Source organism: Atta colombica, unplaced genomic scaffold (assembly GCF_001594045.1).
Source record: "Atta colombica isolate Treedump-2 unplaced genomic scaffold, Acol1.0 scaffold105, whole genome shotgun sequence".
NCBI lineage: Eukaryota > Metazoa > Arthropoda > Insecta > Hymenoptera > Formicidae > Atta > Atta colombica.
Genome location: NW_017259190.1, coordinates 4,563,894 through 4,576,243, shown reverse-complemented (window position 1 = coordinate 4,576,243; position 12,350 = coordinate 4,563,894). Strand labels below are relative to the sequence as shown.

Genomic DNA, 12,350 nt, shown 5'->3' with positions numbered 1-12,350 from the left:
AATTATAATAAAATAAAAATATTAAATATTTTTTAAAATAGTAAAAACAAAAAAGATTAAAAATAAATATGCATATCTGCAATATTTGAGCATATAAATTGTCAATTGCGTAATTTCGATGATTCCTAAATATGAACATTGACATATCTTGAAAATTTCATTTTTTAAATGTTGTACTAATACGAAATAATTTTAAAACAGAAATATGATTTTCTTTCTAAAACTGAGAATCTCTGTAGCGCTCTAATGTTTCGGGGTTAAAGACCGGGTGCAGCAGATCTTATGTGTGCTCTGAGACTTCAATTTTCTCTCGTTGTTCTTCTCTCCTTTGCTACCTCTTCTCTTCATCGCCGATCTTTCTGCTTTCTCTTTCTCTCTTTCTCTCGAAAGTATCGCTTTCTTTCTTTTTGTATACGAACGTACCCGTGGAACGAAAGACAATTTATAACGGATCTGACGAATGGTTGAAAGAGTCAGTTTTTTTTCTTTCTTTTTCTTGTTTCTTCTTTTTATTTACCTTTACTTGTCTCTTTGGGAAGTTCCCGCGGGATTATTATATTTAAGGTGATCTCACAACATGCACATGCATTTAGAACTAAATCTCATTTACGAGTAAAGTTCGTGAATTATTTTAAGAAATAATTACTGTAATATTTATTGTTTATTAAAAATAAACAAATACTATAAATATTACCAAATAATACTAAAAATAGTAGCTATAAATTTATGAAATTTGTAACCTTATAAATATAAAATTTTAAATAAATGTAACTTTTTATTTCTTTTTGATATAGGAATTATAATGTGGAATTTTAATTGATCATTAATGTATCTGTTAATATTTTTTAAATGCAGTTTTAATGCAGAAATATGGGACATTTTCCATTATACCGGAAATCTTTACAGGAAATTCTATGGATTATGTGGAGATTGAGTTAAATTCGAAACAGAAGGTCGAAGGGTGGAAAAGAGAGAGGAGAGAAAGAGACCGATATGTGCAGATGAATAAAGCATAATTTTATCTAATTGAAACAAAGGATACTTTATCTAATGATTACAATATAATGAATGCAGATGAATAATTAGCTTCAACTTAAACAATGTTATATGAACAGATTGAATGACCAGACGGGTTTTGGAAGTCTATGATACTTCCACAAGTAATTTAAAACTAAATCTTAAAAAAATAATGATATGTACAATACTTGTTAAAGGAAATTCGTTTAATATTCTATACATTAATGTTCTCTTTCATAAATAAAAACTCATTACAATAATGCTATATGCTAAGAAGAATTATAGATTTATAAAAAAAACATTTTTCTAATTCATAATCACACATATTATCGGAAAAGAAATAACGATACAATCTTTTTCAAGATTCTGACCTTTAGGACATCTAGAAAAGTTGTCGACTAGGTTGTTATCTACGACAACTGATAAATGATAGATAGTCAAATGGAAAAAAGAATCTAAAATAATATCATGAACTATGACGAGAAAAGGGCGTCTCGTTTCGCTTATGTGTGCATTATGGCCGGTCGACTAGTTTGTGTAAGTACGACGTGGAAGTCTATTTTGAACGTAGGAAAACGCGTTTTGTATCCAGATACACAGGCACGCATGCTTTGATATCATCAGGATATATGGATAGTGCGCGTGCGCGTAAGAGAGAGAGAGAGAGAGAGAGAGAGAGAGAGAGAGAGAGAGAAAGAGAGTACAGCATCCCTTCATAAAGCTACACATCAGAGGTACCCAACCTTGTAGGTAAATGAGTGATAGAAGCGTACATTTTTTCTTCCCATTATTCAGTAATTTTTTTACAAAAAAAAATACAATTTCAAAAATTTTGAAAACGTTATATTAAAACCTATATGAATAAAACAGATAATTAAAAATATTTAATTATTATTACTATTATAAGCAATATATTTAGCAAAAATATATTGAATTCAATAAATTCAATATATATTATTTATTCTATTTCAAGTGAGATATATTTTTAAAATATGTAAATAATATAGCAAATTTATAAAAAATAAGTAACAATATGTATATGTACATTGTTTAATATCTATATATTATATATAAATTGCCTTGCTTTACTTTCAAATTCTTAAACAAAAAGTCTTATGATGACAATGCGTTGTCATTATAAGAATGAATCGATATATAATGAACAACTTATTTCGTTCTTGTTGATCGCTGTAATAGCGGGCAAATTCTCCGTAGTGGAAGAAAAGGAAATCTTAAAACGACAAGGACCGGTTAGCATTCGCATTTTTCGCAACAACCCACTAAGCAATTGAACCAAAGAGCCGACTAAACGACTGTTGAGAGTACAGAAAAGGACTCATGCATGCATTTTATCGCTCTCTCTCTCGAAGAGAGACCGGTCCTCTCTTTCACTTTCTTTTTCTTTACTTCCATTGTCCCGAGAAAAGGCTCGAGGTTGAGCACCCTTGTAAATCGGATGCTCGAGCACATCTGGCCCATGGAAACGCGGGAGTTGAGAGTAAAGTATAAACTATAGGGTGCCACCCCATTTCGCAGGGGCGGGGAACACCCCCAGTGGGTTCCTCCGCTTCCACCTCATTCCCTTCGTAGATAATATTACTATACGTATGCGCAGCGCACACGCAATAGAAAGGATAGACGCATTTGTGAGAGAGAAAAGGGAGAGTAGACAAAGAAGATTATTCATCATTTTGGAAGAGACTAAGTGCAGATAAATAAGATAGACATGGAAGAATTATGATAAGAGCAAATACTAGTTTTTGGGAAAAGAGCTAAAATAAGTCGACATCTATATATCGAATTTGTTGTCTAGATAAAAATTACTTTAATTATAGAACACATATATAATTATATTATTTTTCCATAATCACACTTCTCTCGACTATAGTCTATAGATATTCATGAAAGAAAAAAGAGCAGAAAAGGATATAAAAATTAGATATATACTAAATCTGAATCAGTGAATAGTCACTAATTATCCAATGGTATATCTAGCACTGATATCAATGATTATCCATTGATTCAGATTTAGAGAGAGAGAGAGAGAGAGAGAGAGAGAGAGAGAGAGAGAGAGAAAGTTGTGCGCGCGCGCGCGCGTGTGGGGGTGTGTGTGTGTGTGTGTGTGTGTGTACACACGTATTAGAAGGGAAAAGTTTGCTTACACAGACACACGTGCGTACTAAATCAGATATGAACGCGTACAAGAACGCACGTAGAAAAAGATATGATCGAATAAGCCACCATGTATATTCGCAGTAACGGAGAAGTCCTATGGAGATGAGTTTTCATGGTGGTCCAGGATCTCCTGCGACAGCCAGAAATGTGCAAAGGGTTGCTAAAAGCTATTCACGGGGCTAATGGCTAATGGAGTGTTCACGCGGGTGCACACCGCACCCTTTCACCATTCTTTGGGTCTTGAGAGAAATACGACTTCAAAGAAAAAATTGCCTAATTGTTTAAAGCAAGGAAATCTTCCCATAATTCTGCGTATCTTCGGTCTAACCTCAAATCTACATTATTTCAAGTTAGCAGTCATAGTAATAATTAATCTACGGACTTCTTTTAAATTACAGATGGTTTTTAATTATAAACGTCTCTTTTGACATATAAAAATAAAAAATTTAAAGTTTCTTAAAAACACCTAGATTAATTCAGAAAATAATTAAAACGATTATTCTTACAATAAAATTAAGGCGATAAAATGATTTTAAAAAGATAAGAAGAATCGAATGGGAATGTCATTCGGTCATTAAAAGTATATAGTGAACAATATTCGCTTAGTAATAAATTTTTATTTGCAATAATATGGTAAATGTTTTCACAATTACATCGGAAAATAAATAATAAATTTTGTGTTACCACAATTGTTGGCTATTGTTAAAGTTAATAATAGTAACGCTTAATTTTTTAATATCATCTACCTCCATTTTCCATTTTTATTCGTAGCACTTTTCGTCATTTATTTATTGTCCAAAAATAAATTTTAGATGAATAACGTGGGATGTCAGACTAATCGGACGTTTCTCTGCACGTTCCCGGTGCAATTTCCATTAAAATTTATACACAATAATGGATTATTTTAAAAAATATAATTGGCTTTTAAGCAAAATAATTTTATATAAATTATTAATATACATTAATATTTATATTTATATAAAATGCGTGTATATTAAAATATATGTATATGCATAATATAATATGTTATTGAAGAGAAACTATAATCGATTTTTTTTTTTATAATTATGATAATTGAAATATGCTCTATTGTACTTTGTAGATATAATCGGTCTACAAAATAAAATTATATTATTTAAATACAGACTTTCTTTTAGATTAGAAAATAGTAATTACGATTTGAATTTATATTAGAATATAAAATTAATATTATTACATTATGTAATATCAAATATATATTTTCTGTCTACCTATGATAAAGATAAAGCTTTTATGTTTTCCTGTAAAATATGACGATGCTCAAAAAGTTTACAACAAAAGGGTGAGAAAGGTGAGTTGATGGAACTTACCGAGTTGTGATTGATGTGTTGGTGCCGGAGCCGGTCTGACTTTGTCCGGAGGGCATCTCCTGGTGGCGGCAACGGTCGCGGGCAAGGGTATGCTTGTGCTACCCCCAGGACCACCGCCAGCACCGCCAACTCCCGACGACTGTTTGTTATAGGGCGACGGCAATCTGAAATGAAAAATTCAATTTCTGTTTGTCAGCTTGATATTTCATGGATTTTCGATTTACAATATATTTATATTCGTGGAATATATATAAAAAGGAAATGTATAAATGAACTTTTAAAATATGAATAAATTTTTCTGTTAAATAATTATAAGAAAATTATTCTGTAAAATATATATGTAAGTAACAATGTAATGAAATGTTAAATTCATAATCAGTAATTTAAATTATGCAGTGATTTTTATTGTATTGTGTAATTGTTTTTTTTTCTGTTATACAATATTATGTTCATTCCATTTAATTTTATATATTTTATAAATTCCTACTTATCTCTATGTTTTTATATTTTATTATACATAGATATTTAGATGAGAAAAAATATATTATGAAATATTGAACTATGATAAAAATCTTAATAAAATATAATATAAAACTGATTGATGATCGTAATATAAAAAAAATTCAATTGCAAATAACATAAATTATCTGTCTCAAAATAATTATTTAATTAACAATCCTGTCAGCTAATTCAGTCCGGTAAACGCGTAAATCAGTAATTAAATATGTAACATAATTAAATTCCTTTCAATTAGCAAGTTTTTGGTGTATGTATATATACATGTGTAGGAACCGTATACAGATTCATTGTAACATCATATATACACTCTTGAGCTCGAATTACCAAGTACCGTCCATAAACTTCGTGAATATAACAGGCTTGGTAGAGAAACGGCCTTTGACTCATATTTGCACTGCGTGTTTAACACTAAACCCGGCTATCCAATATCTACATCACGCGTAAATCATCGCTTTGTCCTAAATTTATTTGCTATTTTACTGTAATGAGAATAATTGCAGCTGCTAAACGACTCAAATGCTAATAAAACGAAGAAGAACTGCAACAGTCACTGATTAAATTCAAGGTTATGAAAAAGATGAGAAAAAGGTCGAATTATCCTTTCGCTTGTAAATCGTACATTCTTAACATGTTCCTTGTATGTCCTTTAATTTATTTATTTTCGATGGAATAAAGAGAAAAGTAAAAAGATTAATCAGACTAAATGGAACGAGATGGTTTGCAGTTTTGAGAAATAAACAATTTAGTACAAATTTATATTTTTTGTCTACTTTCAAAAACTAAATATTTGATATTTTTTCACACATCAAAAATATGTAATTTGATTGAAATTGTCTAGTTAATCAATATCAAAATACATTATCGAATAATGTTAGATGTACAATTTAATAGTTGTACGTATTACTTGTTAATTCTATAAAACTTTAAACATTTCAATAAAAAAAAAAATTAATATATATGGAAAACCGCATTAATAACATGATCTTTCAGAATGTCTTGTACAATCAGTTCACGAGTTCGTTTCTCGATTTATATAGCGATGGGTCTCGCATCCATTTGCATCGCACGCACAGCCTGGTGCAGTGCAACTCGTGAGACACACCTTTCTCGTTATATTCTTTGTTTCGACCTGCGAGAGGTTCCCGGTAATTCCCGTGCCTGTCGTGTAGGGGCACGATACAATAACGCCTGAGGAAGGCACAATGCAAGCACGATATATATGTGACAGATTAAATTATGCCTGCATCCCAAAGGTACATAAAGCGTTTTATAAATTTCCATTTTGCTTGTATGCACATGATAAGTACACGATGAATCGTAAAATTTGCGTCGAATCATTGCGTGAAATGTGTGTTAAATGACGATTTTTAATAATTAAAAAGTTTTTTTTTCACTTTGTGATTATCAATAGACAACTGAATTAATTGATAAATTCTAAAAGGATTGTCTTAATCAATTGTATAGAAATAAATTTGATAAATCATATCACACGTTTATCAAGAAAAGATTTTATATTATATATTTTATAGTTTATTTTAATATTTTATGATTAATGTATCAAATTGGTACATCACAGTTTGATATGTTTTATGTATTAGGTTTTTCCCGTTAGATGGCATTAAAAAAACGCCACGAACTTTTTTCCCACACTATAATGTAACACAAAATGTTACTCAGTAAAAATCTTTTACCAAAAGAAAAATTTTATTTTTTTTTTTTGCATGACAAAATGCAGATCTATCGCAGACACGTTTTAGGATTTATCCTTCCTATTCCGAATTCTCCCTTCCATATATTGAAACCGAATCCGCAGTACTATGCATAAGAAGAAACTCTAGATGTTCCTATTGTTAAATCCAGAAAAATAATATAAAGTTTAATAAAACTTTTAGAACACAAAACAAGAGAAAGGCAAAAATAAAGAATCTATAATGATAAAATTGGTTTAGCATTTTGATTTAGCATAAAATATGAAATTTAAAGATTTTTAAACTTTTTGGAGAATATAATAGTATGTAACCTTTAATAAACCTTTAATAAATAATTTTCTTTCCCTCTATTTACCTTTTTCATAATATCAGTTTAGCAAGCGATAAATTAAATTAAAATAACATATAACATTAAAATTCTTTTTTTATTTTTATAAAATCATTTTGAATCGCATCGTTCTCTCGTCGTAAATATATTTACGATTCTGAGAGTCGATGTAAAAAATGAGTCCCCAATAGGGACGCGTGTCGGCAACGTCGAATCCAGAAAGAGAGAAGTAAAGTTTCAATTCGGTGGGAGATGGTCGGCGGCGAGTCGCGAATATTTACGAGAGCAATATCGGAAATTAATGCCATGGTCGGCGCGTATCGACGCGACGCCGGGCGCTGCGACGCGTGTTGCAACCGCCACCCATCACTACCGTGCCTTGTCGCCACGACGTCTTACCCCCCAGAAACATATTATTAATATCAGTGCGAGATGGAGCATTTCTTGATCGCAAACGGTACTTTTACAGTATCTTTGTTTCTTGTTTGTTTATCAATCTAATCCTTATCAACACATTTCATTAAAATTTTTAATTAGTTGTGACACGTGCAATGATTTTCAGGAGTCTTCAAACGCTAAAAGATTAATTTCTTATTTTGTTTGTAATCATATTGCTCTCGTATAGATCAATAAACGAATATTATAATTAAATTGTTGATAAAACAAAGAGTTAATATGAAAGTAGAAATAATTTAATACTTATTCTTAAGAAAATATAAATATTTTTTTATTAAGTAACTTATATATATTTATAAAATAATACAATATCTTTTATTGTTTCGAATTTTTGAAAATCATTTTTATAATTTCTGTCTTTACTTTCTGTTAAAGATGATTTCTTAAATCGCAATTTTTTGCTCATGCTTTATTTATATTTTCTCTAATCATTATTGTTCGTCTCTGCAACTATACTCTATTTTATAGTCATGTTACGTTATTTATCGGCATCTCAGATTACATTAATTTCTATCGTGCAGCGCTACATGTTTGAGTTTCGCAAGGACCATTATTATCGCGACATTTGATTAATCGCGTTCGATAATCGCTCGATAAGAGTCTTTATTTAAACAAATACTATGTAATCAATTTTTATACATATATATATATCAATATACAATAATTTATTCTACGTTACATGTTTCATTAGTGGTTAGCGTAATTAACAATATTTGATTTCTTTCGCTATTATTCCTTTGGTTTCTAATTATCTAATCAATCGGTTATCTAATCAATGTGTTTTATTAGTGCTTATCAATGATCAATAATGCGCATTTGCAACATTCTCGATTAATCTAATAATGTGATTACAAGTAACAAACACAAGCTCACTATTCATTCATCGTTTTGACATTGTCATGCTTGTCATTTGGTTAATTAATTCTATTTTCTGTAGATAACGAATTAATATTTGCAAAAAATAATAAAATGCAACAATTATATAAAAATTCTATCTTTCGTTTATTATTGGCATTCCCAACAACTCTTTTCTGCAAATAATAAATTAATATTTTTAAAAATCTTAATATTTCCTTTTAATTAAAGTAATGTTAAGCTGATAAAAATTATATTACAAATACATTGAATAAATTATTCTGTTTATATTTTGCTGTTTTTCCCAGCTGATAAATAGATATTCGCAAAAGTTTATAGAAAGAGCTAAGATAATCGAATAGTCGCTTAGACGAACGATGTAAATGCGCCATATGCGCAATTCAATTGCAAAATGTGTAAGGAAGGGAGTCACTATCTCTCTTCGACGCTCGCGGGCAACAAGAGCGCGTGATTAGGCTGGTCGACCAGCAACGACAAGATACATATCGGCAGGGACGACATTCCTTTTAATTGCTGACTGCAGGATCGAACCAGCCGGTACGATTTTTTGAACGGTCGCCAATTAGAGATCCCGTCGCTCGATATAGAGAGAATGTTCTTTCTCTTATTCGCCACAACGAGATCTCGAAATTTTGCGAAGACTAGAGAGCATTTTCGCTGAAAAACTAAATATCGTAATATTGGGACATCACTTTTTTGAGCTTAATGTAACATTGTATTAATAATATTATAAATTTCATAGTAAGTAGTGTTATTGTGAAAATAGAAGGCATAATAATACTGTCCAAAGCTATTCAACACAAATAGTTGTTTCCAATATATTTTTGACTGTTGAACACGAGTCCGTTGGTCAAATTTGGCAATCATTTTGCCTTATTTTTTTTTCAAAATTGTGACATACAATAACCTAATCAAATTCCATCAACAGATTCATGTTAGCAGGCAAAAATATTATACATCGCAAATAATTATGAAGCATTTCACTGCATGTATTTATTAATTTATTCTGTTTTAAAATATTATTATTTCTCTTTGTTAAATATAAATTTCATTATTATTTGCACAATTATTTATCATTAAGTATTAAATTTTATTTTAAAATTTCTCTGAGTTAACTTCCAATAGAAAACAAATAGGAAATGGTTGATTGAAAAATATTTTAATGCTGACGACAGATTTATTAGAAATAAATATATTTTTTTTAATTAAAACGCAATTTAGATAAAAAAAATTATCACAGACGAATTAACTGTATTTTATGTATTTTGCTGTATTTCATTGTCCTCGCCTTTCGACAAATTATTTATGTTGCATACGCAAATATAAATTATTATAAATAGGTGTCGCGCACGAGTGTAACTCGCATTAGCAAAGACCAAAGAGAAATGGAGGTGAGAACTGGGCGCGGATAGCGCCGAATAATTCATTACAGGTATTAGAAGTAATTACCGAGTCTTATTCGAGGAGAAAGAAAGCCGCAAGGAAGAGAAGATTTCATACAACGGCGCGAAGCAGAGCCTCGTTACGAAGCGCGAGATAAATTTAGAGGATCTCAAGAGAAGGACTTAACTGCCGCTTCCAGGAAGAAGCATGACGACGAGTAGAACCGTTCTTTCCCGCGAGGCGATATTATTACCGCGATTCTTTCATGATTACCATTTATCATTGATACGCAGGCAAGGACGATGTGCATATTGTTACGTTCTTTAAAATATATTTAAATTTCCAAAAGATGTTGAAGACGTTATATACTGAAGATTGTGAAAAAATGAACGTATGTCGTACAAAGTAATGAAAAAAATAAAAGTTTATTTTCTCTTAAATGGAATAAGTGCATTGTTATTATTGCAAAATAGTGGATCACTCTCTAGTCAAATATAAATATAAATAAATAATATTATGCTCATTAATTTTGAATGAAATCTTGTGTTACTTTATTTTAATGTTGTTTATTAATGAAATTTTTAGTGAAAAAAGATATGAAAGAGAATCGCTATAAAATATTCGCAGTATTGTTTATTGAATAACAAAGAAAATAATTAAACACGAAAACGATAATAATAATTATTATAGGATTGTCACTAATAATTTTAGAATTAATAATATATAAAATTATTTGAAAAATATTATTATGTTAAAATTTCTGTTTATGATAATTTGTGAACACATTTTTTAGGTATATCTTTTTATAGAAATATTTTAAATATATTTTTTGGTTCTATTCTTTACAATTTAAAGGTAGAATATGATCTCTCGGTGGACTTCTTGCATCTGAAACAATCACGATGCATAACGGTTCCGCCGACCTCCGGCCTGCTTGCTGCGATGCATCATCACTGATGCATCGCAAACAATGCACCATTCTAATTAATCAAAGCGAACTTGGCAAGAGCATCTCCTGGGGAACCATGAGCAAAATATAGTCCATCGATTCTCATCAGGGCACGACCGGATCTTCGCTTCGGAACCAATCGAACGTTACTCTTTGTTTGCCGCGAATATAAAGAATATTATACATATTTAATTATTGAATTTTATATTTTATATGCAATAAAAACAATAATAAACAATAATAAACATTAAAAATTACCCTCGTAAAAAATAAAATAAAAAATAAAATTATAGAATAAAATTTAGTTGTTCAGTTTTGGAAAGAATAGCTAAAGAAAATTCTTTAATCCGTATATCGATAAAATAATACGAATAAATTATGAAAAATCATTTAATAATATTTTAACACTTTGTTTAGACTTTCGAAATTTAATTATTTCAATTATTTACATGTTCTTCTTGTATTTTTTTTCTTAGAATTTTCTTAACTTTTTTTTCTGATATTTCACATTCTTAGAACATTTTTAAATATCTTTAATGTATTATTGTATATTATTATATATTATTATATATTATTATAATGTATTAATTTATATTCTTTTATAATAGTTTATAAATGACTTGAGTGTCGGTTTCTCTAAAATGAATTGTCCAAATGATTCAATCATTACGCACGAGCGCAACGTTGTCAACTTGAATAATCCCTGCTTACGCACCACGGTGCATCCTCGTTTTTCCTTGATGCGCACGATTGGTGACATACGAGACGACACAAGCTTGTTCTCGTTTCACTAAAGTCAGTCGCGCAGAATTTAGCCCGCGAATCGTGCGATCACGAAACGTGCTTGCCCAAGGATCTATTTCTGCGGCCATTCACATCGAAAACATTGACTCACTCTCGTCGACTCCGCGGATGTCTTTGAACTCGTTCGCTAAATAAAGAAAGGACGAAGAGAAAGTAAAAGGAAAAGATTCATTCGGGAAATTGTTTGCCTAAAAACTGAAAGTTTGCAAAAATAAAATAAAATAAAAACTAAAGTTTACACTAAATTTGAACTGAATTCTGATTTCTACTTATGTATAAAATGAAATGAATAAATCGCTTACATATATATATATATATACATATTATAGATTTTGATGCAAATTTTTTAAAGCTTTTGTATACGATTATTCGTTGCGTTTAAAGTTGAAACGACATTTTAATAGTAGATCAGTCTATTCATAAAAATTATTATCAATGATTTTTTTTTAACAATAAAAACAATTTTCAACATTTTTATTAATTATATTATCGATCATGAAAAAGAATTTGCATCTTTATATCTTATGATTCAGTGTCCGAAATCAAGGATATTTGGAAAAATATCCGAAGAGTTTAGTCTCCTCCCTCTGCATGTTGGTGACAGGAAATGAATTTTTTAAGCCGATTTAATTAAAGGATCCTATTACCCTCCACATTTCATTGCTATTAAAATTCCGTCCAAAATTTTATGTTCTTCCGCGTATTCTCTCGTGAGTGATCGTCGATTATTCCACAAGACAGATCGTACTTCCAAGAACAATATTGATAATAAATTGTTTATTTTT

At 30.1% G+C, this 12,350-nt stretch overlaps 1 protein-coding gene across 1 annotated transcript in view; it reads right to left on the bottom strand.

The window, feature by feature from the left end:
• LOC108690669 (protein sickie-like) overlaps window positions 1-12,350 on the bottom strand; it is a 90,745-nt gene that overhangs the window by 69,681 nt on the left and 8,714 nt on the right. Inside the window, exon 2 of the mRNA XM_018198077.1 lies at window positions 4,542-4,705. Coding sequence (XP_018053566.1) covers window positions 4,542-4,705 — 164 coding nt within the window. The remainder of the gene's footprint in view (window positions 1-4,541; window positions 4,706-12,350) is intronic.